Raw genomic sequence first — 19,634 nt, forward strand, 5'->3', positions numbered from 1 at the left:
AAAATGATTGGATGTTGCTTGTAAAAATGCAGCAACAGTCAATTTTGATAATGTCTTGTATCAACCCTTCTATAACCTGCTTATGATGAACCCATCAGCCTTTAATAATCTGCCTAATGGTATACAAAGTATCCAGCTAAACAAATATGGTGTATGTAAAACAAGTGAAACACATTTAAATAGCCTTCAAAAATGTATTTATAACTTCAGTTCACCATATACAAAGAGGAAACTTGTCCACATGGAGGAGGAAGCAAGTAATTTATAGACATATGCAATTCAGAAGAAAAGGTGAAATTTCTAGCATTCATTTTTATTGCATCCCATTTACTCCCTTCACTTCCAAGCTCTAGATGTTGTGTATTTATTAGCACACTGGGACATTTTAATGTTGCTGGGGGTATTGTCTTGTTTGTTTGGTTTGATGTTCTTCAGTGATTGTTAGGTTTAGTTTTCATTATACAGATCGGACACAGTACAAATCAAATACACAATATAAAAGTAACAGACACAAACAAAAACGACAACACAGGCAACACATGAACAAAACAAAACACAAACACACAAGCCAGACTTTTCAGAGATAGATATAGCAAAGTTTTAGCCTGATCAGGGCATAAGGCAAAGAATGTCATACCTGACTATCACCCAGCAGTCCCTGCTGCTGCCTACAGTTGTGAAACGAAAGAATTAAGATGTCTAATGACTGGGCCCCAGATACTTTTTTAGAAACCCACGTGTGTGGCTGCAGCTAAAATCCCACAAGAATGAGTGATGCAGGTTAAGTAATGGCTTATAAATTAGGGGATGTAAGTTATGAGTTCATGGTTCAATGGTGCAGCCAGCCAGCTCAAAAAGAGTGCAAAGATTAGGCAAAGATTAGTTAGGACCTGAACATCACTAAAGAACATCAGATTGGGGCGGGGGGGGGGGGGGGGACTCACATCTAGGGTATTTTTTCATAACAGTTTGAACAGCAAAAGTCAGATCTTTTCAAACTGATTTTGGCCACTGTCACGTGTAAATCCATGGAAGTGTCTGATACCTAACCTGACACACCATATATACTGTTTCACATATCCTCATGGCTTGGTGATTGATTGGACAAACATTCTATCTTCCATATTCATAACAGGCCAATCAGAGCAACAAAACACATGATACAGCAGGAGTTTGCTGCCCCGAGAAGTAAACCACACAATGTGACCTTGACAGGCAGGTGTTATAGTTGACCACTGTCAGTGGAGCCAGTTAGTAAGATTAGACTCTTAGGGAGGAAAGCAGAAAAAAAAATCTGCTTCTTTTAAGAAAATCTTTCAGTAAAATTAAACTGCACTCTTAGGTGGCTCTTGTTTCTTCTCAAATGACACTGATTGGTCTGGTTATTCTCTGGATTCTATGAATCTACTTGAACGGACATGTAATCTGGTCAGTCAATCTGTTAAAGGCTACATTTAGCCTTTACATGTAAAGTGAGAAGCCAAAAATATCAGACTGATCAGAAAGCCCAATGATCAGAGAGCCTTATGAGCAGAAAATATGAGTAACTATATCAACCACATAAATGTAAAAGTACTGGTTTTATTGGCGGAAAGTGTTAATAGCAACAGATCAAAAGTGTGATTGTTGTAAGGTCCTCATCTTCAACAAATTCAAGCATTAAATCATTCTACATTATGTCCTACATTCAGTCAGGAACACTCTCATAATACATTTAATCATTTTCTTGCAACACAGATGTTCAGTTTTACTTGGTGGAGAAAGCTCTATTCAGAAGATGCTCCCTTGGTTAGTCCAGCAGCATGCTTTGACTTTCCAAGGAGAACATAGCTAGAAACCCCCATATGGATAGATAGATTTATTACAATGTGTATTGAAAACAGTGAAATTATTTCAGGAGCAATTAATCCATATTAGCATGAGTCTAAGTATGATGGTGCAACAAGCTTTAAGCTGTAATGGAGGATGCTGGGTGGGAGGAGGTGAAGCTTTGCCAGCAGCAGTGTGGGTGCATCAACATTAATGTAAGCAGGGATTAGTGAGAAGGGGCATCATATTTAAATGGACTGCTGTGTTGAGGGCTGTGATTGGCTGTGGGAGCTGGGAGGCAATAATTAGTATGACCTGTGTCTAAGCTGATTGCAGCTGGGGTTATGACTTCTGTGAACTAGTGCTAAGCTTAATCAATATTAGACAGAATTAACTAGGGCAGATTGATTTAAAAAAATCTTTCAAAATTAATATTTATATTAATATTATAATCATATAGCAAATTTGATATTAATAGCTCTATATAAAAGGATTATCATTTTATGTCACTTGTTTTGATGAAGAAAAACATACATAAAACATGAAATGGATGATTTACGTAAACCCTATAAAAAATGACACTTTAATGTTTGCTTAATATGCATAAATTCTCTGCTTCAAAAAAGACAATGTATTAAGGGGGACATATTTTAACCTTTTAAAACAAGGGAATATTGTTCTCAGAGTTCCCCAAAACATGCCTGCGAAGTTTGTTGCTGAAAAAAACACTCCAGTATAGGATATTTACATGTCTAAAAACCCCTCTGTGTCAGCCCTTCTCAGAACGAGCTGCTTTAAATGTTAATGATCTGTCTGACTCCATCCCTGACCACACCTCCTCTTAGGAAATGGATGTGGCACTCCTGATGTCATAATGTTATAAAACACTTTTATCCAAGGTTTAGGACCTGACTTAGATTTAAACCATCAGTCTCCCAGATCAAAGTCAGCAGCGTAACCCACTGAGCTATCCAGCATCTCAGCTGGCAGCTGAGAGGAAGTTCAGGAGATGAGGGTGGAACTTTCTTCCAAGCGGGGTGGGCCAACCAAACCTGGGGGCGGTGCTTACACCCCACATGAGGTCATGACGGGGAAAATCTGAGAACAGCTTGTTTCAGCACACATTTTCTGAAAGGTGGAGAAAGATAGGGTGGATGGAAATGGATTTTTCTGGTATTTGAGGGGATTGCGGACAGGCCAGGGGCACATATTTTTGTTAGAAAAGCCTGAAAATGTGATTTTTGCATAATATGTCCCCTTTAAACTGGTATTTTTTATGACTTGTTTTTTTTATTTCATAATAACTGAATCAGTCATAAACATATAAAACAAAACATCTTAATCTGTTACAAAAAAGCTTCCCAATCACCACCCACAAACCTAGAGGGGTCAGCGTACCTTTGTGTGGCTAAAAATATAGACTAGTGGTGGGACTCGATTAAAAAATTAATCTAATTAAGTAGAGGCTTTGTAATTAATTAATCTCAATTAATCGCATATCAATATTTGACACAAGAAGCAACATTTTTCAATTGAAATGGATTTTGGTATATGACTGAATCAATGAATAGACACATAAATGAGCTTAAACAACAAAATCGGGTTGATTTTCATCACTTAGTGTTAACATAAAGTGCAATATGAATAAGGAATATTATGATTGCACTGTTTGAAATTTTCTTTCTGCATGGCAGTTCATAATTTGGGTCAGACGACACTATCTGTAGCGCCGCTTCTAGCCCCTTATCTTCTACCACCGAGAGTGGTCGACAGTCCACTTCAATCCATTTTGGCAGTGAGTTTGTTAATTTGTCAGTCGTGGACTTACTCATTTTGGCTCTGAACCCAGTCATCTTGTCGAGTGTGGATTGGCAACACTGCCTGCTGGAACTAGGAACGTTGTCTGTGCTAGAGGCAGCATGTTTGGCATTGAGGTGGCAGCGGAGGCTAGAAGAGCTCTGGTGATAGGCAAATTCTTTCTTGCACAATTTGCACACAACTGTGCCTTTATCCAGCTGTCCGTCCGGTAGTTTTTAAAACAAAATTTTCCGCCCACCAAACCCAACAACAACTTCTCATCGGTTTCCATGGTGTTTGTCGTGTTGTGTCCTGTGCATCATTATTACGGGTATGATTGGGAACTCGTGCAATGAGAAACGTTCTGTGCTGTTTGGAGTGCAAAAATAAATTGAGATTAAATGCGTTATTTTTTTTATCACGTTATTTTTTCTGTAATTAATTAATCTTAATTAGTGCGATAAAGTCCCAGCCCTAATATAGACAGAAATTAAGTTACAAAAATAAAAACAGGAAAGTGTTCTTTTGTCTCCTACCAAATCCATCAGCCCACTGCTCACCCAGCTTATCTTCACTCTGGTCTGTTAATGGTATCAAGATACATGCCCCATTTCAGAAAGTTTTTTTCTGTTCTGTCCTGAATCCTGTATGCCATCCTTTCATGAGCAGATACAACACCCAGTTCAGTTATCCAGTTCTGAAAAGAAGGCTCTCCTTATTTTTTACAGTTCCTGAGAATGATCTGTTGTCCAGTCATCATAGCCGTCTGTATCCAGTATATCAGTGATTTAGGAAAAGCAGATAACACTTTACAGTCTCCAATGACATACAGCTTAGGACAGAGTACAAACTTTACACTGGTATTTTGACTCATTTCAAGTTTGCAACTTCTGCAATTTGTGAATTGCAGCTGGCAATATTGCTATTTAATCTAATTTACAGTTAATTGCCCAGCCCTAGTCCAGGGACAGAGCCCTGTGGCACGCCGTTTATTACTTCAAGATAGAAGTAAAGCCTTCATCCTGCGCACACTTTGATCTGTTTGCTTAATAATTGTCCAACCAATAAACGGCTATTTCAGACTAAACTTTGCACTTAATTGTTTTTTAAAAAGATGTTATGATTTATAGTAGGGAAAGTGTAGGCATCACTCTTTACATCACAAGAGCTCTGTTTTCCTAAATTTTCCTTAACCTTGACATTGTCAGCATGAACAATACACTGACCCTGAAACAGAATTAACTTAATCTAATCAGTTTTCTGTATTACATGTGTGCTTTTCTAATGTTAAATGTCAACATGCCATTCATGAAAAATACCCTTTAAAGAACATGTGTCTTTAAAATCATTAGCCCATTGATTATGCCAACCTTTAAACTGTAAACACGTGTTTTTGAATGTGCTGGAGTGATCAATTACCTTGAGCAAATACTTTTCTCTCTCATGTCTTCAACCGTGCTGCATTTCAAGCCACTCCCAAGACAAAGTTCACAGTAATGGCAAGACTGAGGGAGTGTTACGAGGATAATTATAAGTTGGATTTTCCATCATACAGTTCTGTGGTTCAGTGCCATGATCAAAATACTATTCCTCTGTTTTTGTTTTGTCTCTCTGACCAGAAATGTTTCTTATTTAAAGGTTCTGTTGAAGAGGATGGCTGCTCAGGTAGAAGTTCAGGCTGGGGAGGTAGGGAGGACAGGAGTGGGAGGACGACTTCACCTGAGTCCTCTGACTGACTCCAGCAACAAGAGCCTTATCGAGATCCCCTCCATCAACCAGTCCCATATTATCTCTTCTGAGCCTAATAAACCTGTACCAGGCCCCAAGCCAAGGCTCAGCCCCAAGCCTTTTTCTGTGGAGAAAAACCCCACCATCAAACCCATACTTGCCCCCAAACCCCAACCTAAACCTCGGTCAGAGCCCAACCACCTCCCTGGACAGAAACCAGAGCTTCCAAGCAGTCCCAAACCCCCACAATTGGCTGACACTGGCAAACCAAGACCACTGTCAACCAGTCCAAGCCAACCAATCACCTTTACTTTTAAAACATCTAATAAACTGAGCACTGGGCAAACAACCAAACCAGTTGTCCATCCATTTAAACCAGCCCCTCCTCTTATCTCCGGAGACCCCAGCAAACCCATTCCACCTGTACCAGCATTAAGGCAGAGACCCTCTTCATCAAGCCAAGCTTATGCCAAGAGCTTTAGAAAAATTCCAGCTGCAGAGTGGTCTGGATCCACAAAAAACGAAGATGAAAAGGACCAAATAATATCCAGCAAAGGGGGCACCTCCATCGCAAGAGCCAAGTCTATGGGATCTCTCGATTTAGTGGGGCAAGAGGAAGAAGAAAATAAAAAAGCAAAACCTGAAGCAACAGTTCCGCTCAGACCTCAGCCCAGAGGCTCCAGGCCCAGACCTGTATCTGCCATTTTTCTTGATAATCCAAACAAGACAGAGGCACCAGTTCCTACCCCTCGCTGGACTGGAAGACGGCCACTATCAGCTGATCTTACGGCCAAATTTGAGTCTATAGGGCTTTCACTACATCGTAAACCTCTCAAGGAAAACACTAAAGAAAACACTCCAGAAGAAAAGGCACTACCACAGAAGAAAGAGATGCAGAAAACTCCTAAGAGTGCCACACCACAAAATGCTGGTGTTGAAGCTACACCCACTGTCTCAGACCAAAGCAATAAAAAGTCAGAAGAACCAACAGTGAAGGAGCCCAGTGAGGATAAGCCTGCTGTCAGCATCAAGAAACGAATCAGTCTCCTCCTCGATTCATCCTCCTCTCCTGGTGCAGGCCTGTTGTCAGATGTTCACACTCCAGTGCACCCGGTCCCTGATACCGAACCAGCAGTGGGTGTTAAACAGCTAATCAAGCAGCTGACCGAGGACACAACACCAACACAGAGCCCTGTCCCCAAACCCCCACTGAAGCCACGTCCCTTACCCCTTGACCTAACTAAAAGGTGAGCACTGCTTTTATGTCTCCTTGGCTTGTTTTTGTCCCACATCTTTGTCTGAGAGTTCCATTGTCATGCATGGCTTTTGTCTTGTTTGATGTACATCCATCAGGTTTACATCCGAGAGGTCGTCAGACTCTGGCAGTGAGGCAACAGACCGCCATGACATCAGCAAAGATCCTCAGGCGAGGGTAAGACAGGATACTAAGATCATTTGAACTAGTTTTTGTCGAGTAGTTTCTCAGTCTGGCTTTAACTGGCAAAGGACTCTAACAATAAGAAAGTGTGTCACAGCTTAGTGCTAGGAAAAGCTTTCACATGCCTGTCCCTAAACAGAGAAGCACTATTGTGTGTTTCTTATAATCTCTTGCCAAAATAAAACCAAGATATTTGGCTAAATGGAGAAAAGAAGAAACAGATGGAGTACATGAAAACAGCCAATCAGGGAAAATAAGGAGGCTAACACACAAGCCTAATTAGTTCAGTTTTTACAGTTATGAAATTTGGCTTGAATGGGTTAATTATGATGTCATCCCTGTTTAGGATATGTCTGTGTGTATTTGGGTTTTGCTCCTTTGTGTCTAGATTGAAATTTTCCCGGCAGTAATGGGGCATTGCTACGAAAAGAATCATGGCTGTCACATGTTCAAAGCTGTGAAACCCAAGACAGCCAGCACATTACTCGTCCCCGATGGCAGTGGGTTATGAAACACTCAGAGAGAAGATCACTGGGAAAAGGTCAACACAGAGAGGCTTTGATTACCAACTCTGCACCACACCCACTGTTATAAGACCAGCATAGAACAAGGGGATACCGTTGACTCAGTTTTCATCTCAATCACTCCAGCCTCTTTGTATGTCGTGTTTTGTCCTCTTTTGTCGTCAGATCACATTTGTTTTGATCTCTGGTTCTTAAGCAACGTCTTTCAACCCACAGATTAACAAACTTCTATGTAAGTGTGGGCAATATAGGAAAAAATATATCATAATTTTTCTATGGCCAGAACACGATCTTTATTTGATCAATTCTTTTTCATTCTGATTTTTAAGGCAACTTATTTCAGATAATAATTTTAAATGCACAAATACTGAGTTTACAGATCATGTCTATTTGAATTTTGTCTTTTTCGTCCGCAACAACCTGTTGGTAAGTGCAAGAAATATTGAAATATTTGTCGTTTCATAGTTTGAACCATCAGGCAAAAGGGGTCTGCAGGTCTTCTGCAGAAAAATTAAGAACCAATACTTACCTTCTGCATTCTGATGTATTTTGTGGAACAAATGTGTGCATTTTCTGCCCCTCTTTAAAATTATGATTTACTTGCATGTCCTCTGGTACGGTTCTGTATCTTCTTCAGTGTTCATCACGTACATTCTCTCACACAGTGATATTCCCTTTGACAAACAGAATTCATAGCTGAAGCATTATGCAAGTAACCTATTCAAATACAATATGATATGGCAGAGTTTCTTAAACTTTTATAGTCTGATAAGAATAAAAAACTGAGACAATTTAAAAATAACCCAGGATGTGACTGACACATGGCCATGCAGTGAAATAGTGGCCTTATTTATTACTTTGGTAACCTTGATTTTAATTTATGAGGGGTTAGGTAAATGATTATTAATGGGCATGGAGCGGTGATGTTGGTGTCACACTCACACCTGCCTGCTGCACACTGAGAATAGAGGGAGAGAAACAGAGCTGCAGGCCGAGCACCATGCATGGAATTAAATATACTAAAATCACTGATTGCACTGTCTGAACCATTTTTAGTAATGATCAATGTGCGAACCTCATGAATGTCAATGTCTCTCTTTGTCATGAAACAACTCCGTTATTAACAAGTTTCACTTGTGATTTTGTTACTAACACAAGAACTTATTGTGTGAAGAGGTAAAGAAGCTTGTTTATAATTTTATAAAATGTTAAAAGAGCAGAATTACATCAGCTGTAACAAATTAAACAACAGGACACCATCTGCCACGTACTCATTTCTGCTGACTGCAGTATTCTTTTTTAACAATATACTTTTTGGCTTATATATTTTGATGCCTTTTTTAGAGAGGAGGACGGAGGCTAGAGATGGAAACAGGGGGGAAAGAGTGGGGGAGGGACATGCAGGAAAGGAGCCACAGGCCAGACTTGAACCTGGGCTGCCTGTGTACATGGGGTGTGACCTAAACACAAGGCCATCTGTGCCACGACCGGGGTATTTGTGATCGCCTCTCAAGTGTTAGTGCAAGTTAGAGTTAATTTTAAGAACTAAATCCTGAGTTTAATTTTCATTGAATCCCTGCTTCGCTGGGACGCAGAAAGAGGAGGGGTGAGCAGCAAAAAAAAGCAAAGATATTCAATACTTAGAATATGATTCGCCAATTCCTCAGCTTTGGCAGATTGTTGATACATTCTGTTTCTTCACCTTCTAAAATCATCCTGTCGTGCATCCCAGCTTCTAGGTTTTGGGGTTTTAAATGCACAACATGTAAAATTCTGCTGTCATAGAGTCAGTCACAACATGATGAGTACAGACCAGTACTGCCCAGCTCCACTGTTTACTTCTTGTTTTAAATTGAGGACTCTTCAATAAAAACAGCAGCTCAAATGGCATATTTACTAAGCAGAAAATAGATGTCATGTTTTTATTCATAAATTTCTCATAATGAGGGAGAAATACATTTAAAAGGGCACTTTTGTGTTCACATTGGAAGTGGTCCCAGGTTGCAAGTGTGCACTGAGATCCAAGGATGCACGTGCACTCTGGAGTTGCTTCCAGCATAAATATGGAGGTGTACTTTTAAAAGCTTTCCTTCCTTGTTATGAGAAATTTATGAATAAAAACAAAACGTTGCTTTTCTGTCTAGTAAATAAGCCCTGTAAGGTGCCATATCTCATTTAAGTCCTGAATTCAAACAAGTGGGATTGAGAAGGAGGATGCAGAGATGGGCAGTGAGCAGTGCTGGTCTCACTACAAGACTTCAATAAGAAAAATACATAGCATAGCAAAAGTCACTTTTTTCAATCAGTATAGATATTACAGGTAAACATTTTGCATATTGTGTCTTTCACACAAGAAGAAATGGAGGTGCAACTTGGTCTTGGATATCTAACATTTCACCTTATATCTCTGTTCTTTTTAGACTGGAGAAGCAGCCACCCCCAGTGACCAGATAACATTTGTGGATTTAAAAGACTCCCAAGAGTCCCTCAAAAAGGCATCTATAGAGGAAGGGATGGAGGCTGAACAAATGTTTGGCACCTCTACCAAGGATAGTGGTGCTGGCAGTGATATACAGAAAGTGAGAGCATCCCTGTTTGAAAATGTTGTGGAGAGGCACAGTGTGATGATGGTGGAGGAGAGCAAACTGCTGAACAAGGACAAAGATTCACTCCAGAGTCCTTTATTAAGGAGAGAAAGTAGTGATGAGGGAACTCTGGTCACAGCCACGTACAAAGAGCCTATGTCTCCATCAAGTCCTCTGCGGGTGCTGCATGCCTTTGACACTGTGCAGGCGGTGGATGAAAGCAAGGCAGTGAGTGAGAGCCTCCCATCAGCTCTGAGAGAGGATAAGGCTATGACGCTACGTTCCAGACGCTCAGGAGGGAACGTGACAATGGAAGAGAGAAATACTGGACCAGGAGGTGCAGCGGTGATGCCAGAACAACAGCCAAGATATCTGAGAGTTGGAGCTTTGCCTAAATGGAGCGTTACAGGCCTTGAACAAGACCCAAGTCAAGAACCACAACTGGAGGGACAAGTGGCTTTTAATATGGACAGAGACAGGCAGAGAGAGGCAGAACAGGAGGAAGTGGCTGCATCCCCTAAACGTTTGAAAATGGTACCAACAGAAGAACAGCCCAAACCCAGGGCGACTTACTTTGCTTTAACAGGACAAATACAGGAGCCGGTTTCTCCAAGCGTAGACACGAGTATGCCCTTTGATGATTTATCTGTGAGGTCTGCTCTGGGTAGCGCTCAAGGAAAGATTCTTCCAATCAAGAGAAATCCTTCGTTAGATGAAGCTTTTGGGAAAAGCTCCCATGACCAGGCTGAGGAGTCGATGATAAAGAGTCATATGTCACATGAAGAGATTAGATCTGGAGTTAACAGACAGACAATCGAGGAAATGATGGAAGTTGAAAAGAAAAGAGAACTGAAGAAAGAGGCAGAAAGACACAAGGCAAAAATGAAAGAGCTTGAGAGGGAAAAGCAAAGGCAGCTGGACCTAGAGAAAGAAGCACATCTAGAATTTGAGCGAATGAAGGAGAGGGAGAGGCAAAGAGAATATGAACGGCAACGACAGAAAGCGTATGAGAAGGAGAAACAAGAATTTGAAGAGAAACAGCGTGCACTGGAAAGGCAGAGGCAGATAGAGCTTGAAAATCAGAGACTGCAAGAATTGGAGAGAGAGAAGCTGGAAAGAGAAAGGCAACGTAAACTTGAGAAAGAGAAACGGCGAGAATTGGAGAGACAAAGAAAGCTTGAGTTGGAGAAACAGAGGGAGCAGGAAAAGGAGAGACAGCGGGAACAGGAGAGGCAAAGACAAAGGGAGGAAGAGAGGCAAAGAGAGCTTGACAGGGAAAGACAGCTTCTGGAAATGCAAAAGGAGAAGCAGAAAATGGAGGAGCTGGAGAGGATAAAGGAGGAGGAGAGAAAACAGATCCTAGAGTTTCAAAGACAGAAACAGAAAGAAAGGGAAAGACTGCAGATCGTAGAGATGGAGAAGCAAAGGCTCAGAGAGAAGATGGAAAGAGAGGAGGCCGAGAAGATCAAGCAGATGGCGCTAGAGCAGGAAATGCTACGACTGCGAGAGCTTGAAAAAGAAAGGGAAAGACAGCAGGAGATGGAGAGGGAGCTTGAGAGGGAAAAGCAGAGAGAGTTGGAGAGACAGAGGCAAAGAGAGTTAGACAGGGAGAGACAGAGACAGCTAGATATGGAGAGACAGGAATTAGAAAACCAGAGGCTGAGGCAACGAGAACTGGAGAAAGAAAGGCAGAGGAAGGAGGAGATAGAGAGAGCTAAAGAGATGGAGAAGAGACAGATGATGGAGTTTGAGAAGCAGAAGCAGCTAGAGAAGGAGAGACTTCAGATTTTGGAGCTGGAGAAACGCAGACTGAGGGAGAAGATGGAGAAGGAGGAGGCAGAGAAATTGAGACTGATAGCCAAACAGCAAGAAGCAGAGAGGCAGAGACTGAAGGAGAAGCAGAAGAAGGAGGAACAGGAGAGGGCAGCAGCTCTTAGGCCTAAAGTGGTAGACCTAGACTCGGTGCTCCGAAATGACCCCTTCGCAAAGTCTTCCTCTCAGCGCAGCGACCCTTCAACACGATGGAAAGAGCCATCTCCAAGACCTGAAGAGTCTTATAGACCAGCCATTCTTGACATAGACTCCTTCACATCACAAGCCCAGCATTCTCCCAGTAAGGACTTGTTTCCTGTTTCTGGTGTCCAGAGTGTAGATACTGGGTTTGGAGCTAGATTACAACCTTCTCCTGAGAAGGATGTCAGCTGGAAAGTGCCAGCGCAAGCTTCAGTTGGTTACACAAATCCAGTATGGACGACGTCTCCTCAGGACCCATGGGAGATTAGGCCCATTGAGATGTCTGTGGACAAACCAATGGCTGAATCCAGAAAATCTTCCAGCAAAATGAGCCCAGAGCAGCTCCTCCTCAGAATGCAGGAAGAACGGGTTCAGCCTCCACAGAAGAACTGGACCATGTTGGATGAGACATCCCTCTTTGGTGCTTTTGCTGGGACTGAGGCTAAAACTGGAGGAGACTCCATAAGTGGAGTCTCCAGCAGCACTTCTGTTGAGCAGTTATGGTTCCCCAGAGAGCCACAGCCTCCAGACAGTAGGGTGGAGGGTCGCAGTCACAGGAGATCATTTGGAGCCCAGGTGAGTCAGAATAGATTCCTGTTTTTAGTATTATTCTGTTTTTTTAAATCAAATGTTGTGCAAAAACACCTTTCTGAAATGGGCTTCATCAGTTAATGACCATGTACAATGTTTTTTCACAACACTGTCATCCTTTCTTTTATATAAAAAGAGACCCATTATATAAGAATTTAAGTTAGGTAGCAGGTTCAGTGTTGCCACTCCATAGAGCTTGCATAAACCGAGCCTAAACCCATGCATACACTGTGTGATTCCAAGCCGACTGTCGTAGTGGTGGAGGAATGCCAGCTCACAATGTGTGATTTAATCGTTTCAACCGTGACCATGACATGTGATGTATGTGCTCAAACTATATGGTCCAATAGTGGTGCACAACTTGGGTGTTCACACTGTACAAGTGAAGTCAGGACGGGATGTGAGATTGAAGTCAGATCTGTTGTTTCATTTTCATGCTTCAAGTAGCTACAAACAGCGACAAAACTGCTCTTGCTATCTCTCTCGCATATACATACGCATACGCAACTCGCACTAAATAATAACAAATATTCCTTGCCAGCTAGAGGTCTGCAAGCAGGCCTTTTTCCTGCCTGTGTATTCCTTTATTATAGGGAAGGTACACTATCGAAGCATTCCTGCTGTTTCCATGGTAATTTAAGATACTTTCTAACAATTTACAATAGAAAAAAAAGCCCAAAGTTTGGGATTCTGCTCCTGGTTTTGCTCTCACTGTGTAAGTGTGTGCTGTCATACAACCAAATTATAAAACATGCCAGAAATCCATCTGACCAGTTGGGAGGTGTTGCCCATAACTTTTCCACCAGTGCACTAACAAAACAACCAATTAAAAGTTAATCAATTGACCAATTAAAACAATCAGATTAAAAGTCGGCCTGACTGCCAAATGAGTGTAACTCAAAATTTGTATCTGAATTAGGGCTGGGCAATTTATCACAAAGGAGATTAAATCGCAATATGGCTTGTTGCAATTTTTAAATCGCAGACATTGCAGTATTTCCTTGACCTGAAATGTGTCAAAATACAATTTTTGCAGCAGAGATTTTATGCTCTACACATTACGCATACATTCAAAGGACTTTTTTTGGAATAGTTTACAAAATATCCTACCTTTCCTGACCATCTATAATATCTTAAACGAGAAAAACAAAAAAAGTATCCCCTTCTGTATTGCAATTGATGTCAAATTCTCTATAGAAGCCAAAATTGCAATTTGATATTTTTTTCAAATCAGTCATCCCTAGTTTTATTTATCTAACAGTGTGTTGGTTATAATATTGAATGGTTTATTGCTTGTGTTTGCTGAACAATCCATAAGATGAGGAACCTAAAGATAACTGCATGTTAAATCGCAATCGCAATATTGGGGGAAAAATCGCAATTAGATTATTTTTGCAAATTGTTCAGCCCTAATCTGTGGGCTGAAAATCATGCTAGGTCTTTGTCTAAACTACTAATACTACTACCAGTAATGTTGCTATTGTCATACCTCCCTTACAGTGTTAATTTCATGAGGAAATTGCTTCTTTATCTGACTTTTTTTAGCTCTATGATTAGAGATCAAAATAATCCACAATAAGTAACACATTCCATCATTACAGTAAAATACAAGCAGTATAAAGTAAATGGTTTAGTGATAGAAAGCAGATGAAGAATAGGTATGAGGTGCTCTGAACAAATTTGTAGTGAATCTGTCATTAACTCCTACCACTACTACAGTAAGCTGTGATACAATTGGTTTATATCCCACATACACCCATTTATTGGGTCAAAATTAAAAGCTTTCAACCTTCTGTAAGTCAACTAAAGTCAGCACATAACTGAAAGAACTGTCAGTGTCAGAAGGCTCTCTCTCTTGCTCAAGGAACTTTTTTATTACCTGTTTTTAACTTAAAAGGATACAGGATGTGACCTTGTCGTTAGCGGTTCCCCTTCCTGTTTGTTGTCTGAATGAGTTTTACTACCAGTACAACAGGCAGGCACCGTGTTCAGGAAAACTGTCTGTGTGGAGAGCAGAAGGGGAAGGACATTGTTGGTTGTAATACAATCTCAGAACCCATTGGCCATCTCCTTGATAATGTTAAAACAGACATTTGTGTCCTTTCTCAACATAGACTCAATTCTCTGTTTTGATGCTAATTGTAAATAATAGCAGTTTATGGTAAAAGATGTAGGGGTGCACAATATTATCAGCATGATATTGGTAGTCGCAGATACTAGCTAAAAATCTGTCAGTTCTATGGATCAACAGATAGGAAAACTTCTGCCAATATTTAAAACTGGTTTATCGCTGTAAATATGCCGCATATAAACAAATATGGTTGTGGATATTTAGGCAGCACCAACAGACCTACGTCAGCTGAAGTGGTGTCCTTGTTCATCCTTAAACTTTAAAGCGGGTTTTAAGAATGAATGTTTTAGGTCTGAATTGCATTTATATATCAGCATCATTATCAATATGGGCTGAAATTAATTGGATATTGGCAACGATCCAATATTGTGCATCCCTAAAGTAAGTCTTGGGAGAAAGTCTTTATTTCCACACATGCTGGCTACACTGAAAGCTTCAAAAATTTGTCTCTTTAAGACTTTAATGTAATGCTGTCAGCATCAAGGAAATAATCACAGTGCTGTTAAGGACCATAATTAATGCATTATTTTTTCAATTACATTAATCACAGGCTTAATTGGCCCTTTCATTACACTTTGGTTAAGCCACTGTAATGTCTTCCTGGAACCACAGTGATTTAAAAGAAGTCCATCACTTTGCTGTCCACTTGAGAAAAAAATAAAGTTGAGAACATTAACCAGAGTGGCAAAAAGAAAGCTTAAAAAGAAGAGTTCAGTTTTTGCTCAGATTTGCACTCACACATGACAGCGTACCTTTTTTAAGATTATATTTTGGGCTTTAACTTCACTTGAAAAGACAGCTAAGAGAGGCAGGACATTTTGGGAGAGAGGGTGGGGGAAGGCATGCAACAACCAGTGATGGAATTGGGACTCAATCCTATGACCAATATGTTTTTGACTGTAGCCTCTATATGGGCACCTGCTCTGCCAGCTGAGCTAAACCAACACCCTGGCATCCCTTTTCCGACAGTATACATGTTGCTTTTTATGTGCAGTGTTGCTTTTAAGGGATCGCACGTTAATTTAAGTATTGAAATGCTATGCACATTTTCAGATTGTAAATGTTTATTTATGCTTTTAGGTAATTGCATTAATGAAATATGTAATTTGCTTGTTTGCGCATGTTTTAATTGTTTTTTTAAGCAACATCTACCTAAGACAACAAATGGAAATACAGCCGGTGGCTATAATCTGGTATATTCTAACTGTCTAGTCCTTCACTTTTGTTGTTCATTAATATAGACCAGGAGTCATCAACAACATTTGCACAAGAGCCAGTTTTTTCCTAAACATGCACGTTGGGGGCCAAACTTTCAAATAAAGGGAAGGGATTTTTCTTATATTTGCTTAATTGACATATTTTTATTGAAATATTTTTATTTTCTTTTGAATGTATGTGATTTTTAGGCCTTAGCAGTGGGATCAGCCCCCATATCGCAGCCAGCCAGAAGGGGGCAATTGAGATATTTTAGCTGAGTATTTCTGTGTCTATCATATTGTCTATCACAGGGTTTGATGCTAATATGCTGTGTAGTAAAAAGTGAAAACCCCAAGCAGGAAAACAGCATTTCCAAAACACCTGATGATAAAATCAACACAAAACACTGCCCGTTTTGATTGAGAATGGACTGATATATACATGTTAAATATGCATTATATTTGCTAGTAATGACTGAAAGGTCTATTTTTGAAAAATGGACGAAACATGAAGTCACTCCTGATTAAATAGTTTCAATCTCAGTTGGTTATGGAGTTGTATTAATAGCTGTAGGGCATTTATATGATGAAAAAGAAGAACAAAATACAAAAATACTACAAAATACTTCTTTCCTCAGCACATGTTCTGAATTTGTTAATGTTCCAGGGGCCAGATGGGAAGATGTGGGGGGCCTGTTGTGGCCCCCGGGCCACCAGTTGATGATCACTGATATAGACTGTTCCTGATAATTAAACATTGTCATCATTATTGTGACAGATCAGTGTCACACTCAGTATGGAACAGCTGTTGGGGGGGGATTTGTAGTAGGTGGTACACATTAAAATTTGTCTACCTTCCCCTTGTTTGTACAGGAGCTGAACAGGATGCGGTCTCGTAGCGTGTCGCGGCGATCAGCCCCTTCAAGCAGTGCTGTGGAGGGAAGTCTGTCCAGGATGAGGAGTCGCAGCGCCCACAGAGAGCAGAACCGCCACAGCTGGGTGAGTCAGAGCACAGCTCAACTCAACATTCGGTCCCGGGACAGATTTATCTCAGTGAGATTTAAACCCGCTGCCTGGGTATTTATCTCAGTTTGATACTTGGCTGTGAGCGCTTTAATGCACTTATGTTTTCAGCTGAACCGTTTCTCACACGGCTCAAAGAGAGAAATCTGTGCACATTGTGTCACCATTATCATGTGTTTCTTTTAGATAGCGTGTCTCGTGTTAGAGAGAGTAGTTAGAGGTAGAATGCATTTAATTGACTGAAGGATGACAGCTCAATGCTGCTGTGCTGGGGTAGTAAAGAGACAGTGACTAATGTTGATGGCACGGCTCCCTGGACTCACCTCCACCCATCCCACGTCACGTTCTAAATAAGTGTCTACCAAACAACCTTCTCAGGCCTGTAATTCAGGACTGGATTAATGGTTAATGAGTAAGGGTTTTCGCTGCTCGTTTATCTGATCCTCACAGCATGATCAAGGGAAAGCCGTGAGGGGAAATAAACTGCTACAATGGTGTAACCTGCAGCTGAATGTAGCTGTAGTTCTCTGAACTGAATAGTTGACAGCATATTAAAACATTGAATTTATATTTAACTTTTTAACCATTCAAAACTGGTACAGTGAATTGTGTATGCTTTATGGCAACAGAACATGGAAAAAAACACCCAAGACATATCATCTGCATCCAGGCCTGTAGTGTTTGTCATACATGCAGGGCTGGGCTCAGTCAGCCTTTTGTCATTGAGACTGTAATTACAGTCCAAGGTTGACGTCCCACACTATGAACACAAAAGCTCAGTATGTTGTGTTTCATAACTGCAAAGTGCTTGCTGTGATAGAGCTCAGATTAAGTCACCACAAGTTTAAGATCACTACCACCATCTAGTGGCTGTGATTCAGTGTATGTTTCACTTCCTGGTGGCTGACTGTTTCCTGGTTGCTCTGAGTTTTTTTTATTATACAGAAACTACATGAAGTCATTTATAGACCAGAATTCTACAAACAAACTGCGTTGCTGCTGTAAAAAGAGACAGTAGTGCTGCTATTTACAAAAGTGAAACCAAGAGCTATGATTATGATTTTTAAACAGAGTTCATAGGAATGTTTACACAGCAAAGAAAACACTCCACAGAAGAGTCAGGTATCAGAAGACTCAATGAACTTTACACCTCCAAAAAAGGCCTTTGTTTACATTTTCCACAAAGATCGTCAGTGACTGATTTGTCAAACTGTCGCAAGAAAGCAGCAAGTCCTTCCTTGCAGAATACTGCCTACTGCTTATGTGTTTGTCTTGATTACAAAAAAAGATGTATGAAATGGCACAATGTGCGCCGGCGTAGCCAAGATCAAAACACTTAATCTAACCTCGTATTTTTTAGGACTGCCATAACATAATGGTGTTTTTATAAGTAAAAATTGTGTATTGAAAGAATATTACCCACTTTGTGGTATTACTGCACAATTAACTCATTGAGTGCCATTGACGTATATGTACGTATGGGGCTGGCACTCAATGAGTTAAGCTAATCGCGATAGCAATGTAAGTTTGTGCAATTACATAATTGCTTAAAAGTCTACAGTTCTTTTTGTAATATGTTGTATTTGAAAAGTTTACAAAAATGCCTGCAGAAAAGCCTCTAAGTTTACAATGGTGCAACTTTTGCAGCTTTTAGAAGTAAATTTATTTTTGGATAATGGAAAAACTTTTATTTTTTGGAAATACTCAGTTAGTTTAAAAACAGTGCTGGAAAAACTTAGTTTTGTATTTTTCATTCTACTTCATATTTGTATGTTTTGAGTTGAGAAATATAAACTGCAAAACTGTCTTTATTCTCTGCATTTTCCCTGATAACTAAGCAAGTAGACTCATGATATTAGGGGTGAATTATCTGGGCGTACAGACAAACAAACTTGTACAGTTTTAGGCTGGACCAACAGAACTACATCAGCTGAATTTCCTTTCTGAATTATCATTCCTTACACTTAAAAGTGTGCATCAAGGACTGAAGTTTTAAGGCTGAACTACATTTAAATATCATTATTCATATTGGCTAAAATCTATTTGTAAATATCGGTACATCGGATATCGGCAAAAATCAAATAATGTGCATCCTGACATCCTTACATAATATCATTTATGTTCAGTATGATTGCAGATTATTACCAAACTGTGCAGCACTACTTTGTTGGCTTTTCCTCTTGTTGGTCTCTTGAAATCTTGGGCTGTGTTAACCCTTTTAAAAACTCACAAAAATGTAGAAATGAGTGCTTCCTTCAAGGCATTCTCTTTTTAAAATGAAGGTTGTTCATATTGGTGGAGTAACACTAGCTGTGTTTCCATTACCCTTAGAAATGTGCAAAATCTAAATGGCCCAACAAAAATCTGGTAATGGAAACAGCTGAATTTCAAACCTCTCAAATATTGCTAAAAAGTTTTGACGCTGTCATGAGGAGGTTTTTCAGACATTTCGATATAGAAGTATATCCCAAAAGTGCAATGGAAACACTTCTTCTGCATGTCACAGGACGTGACATGCGGTGTCACATGACCATTTCCCTCAGAGAAAACATGTCACAGTACGTGTGGACAGAAGAGGAGACGAGACTTTTCTCAACATCATACTAATACCCTTATACGTGGCTTTTGCCATACATACGGACTTTGCCTGGGTTTTGGGCACCCAGCTTGCAGCGGAGTCTTGCAAGATGAGTTTTAACAAGAATTACGAGGCTCATGCCCAAAACTCCCTTCAATGGAAACACATTCAAAGCACAATTGTACTTTGTCAAAATTTAAGAAATATAGCTTTTTTTGTTT

The 19,634-nt window shown here is 40.2% G+C and overlaps 1 protein-coding gene across 1 annotated transcript in view; it reads left to right on the forward strand.

The window, feature by feature from the left end:
• The window catches only part of LOC121509610 (calponin homology domain-containing protein DDB_G0272472-like), a 51,235-nt gene that overhangs the window by 2,725 nt on the left and 28,876 nt on the right, over positions 1-19,634 (forward strand). The window contains exons 3-6 of the mRNA XM_041787102.1: positions 5,245-6,581; positions 6,688-6,766; positions 9,717-12,470; positions 16,686-16,811. Of these exons, the coding sequence (XP_041643036.1) occupies positions 5,260-6,581; positions 6,688-6,766; positions 9,717-12,470; positions 16,686-16,811 (4,281 nt within the window). The 5' untranslated portion in view covers positions 5,245-5,259. The remainder of the gene's footprint in view (positions 1-5,244; positions 6,582-6,687; positions 6,767-9,716; positions 12,471-16,685; positions 16,812-19,634) is intronic.

The sequence above is a fragment of the Cheilinus undulatus genome, linkage group 5, assembly GCF_018320785.1.
Source record: "Cheilinus undulatus linkage group 5, ASM1832078v1, whole genome shotgun sequence".
NCBI classification, from domain to species: Eukaryota; Metazoa; Chordata; class Actinopteri; order Labriformes; family Labridae; genus Cheilinus; species Cheilinus undulatus.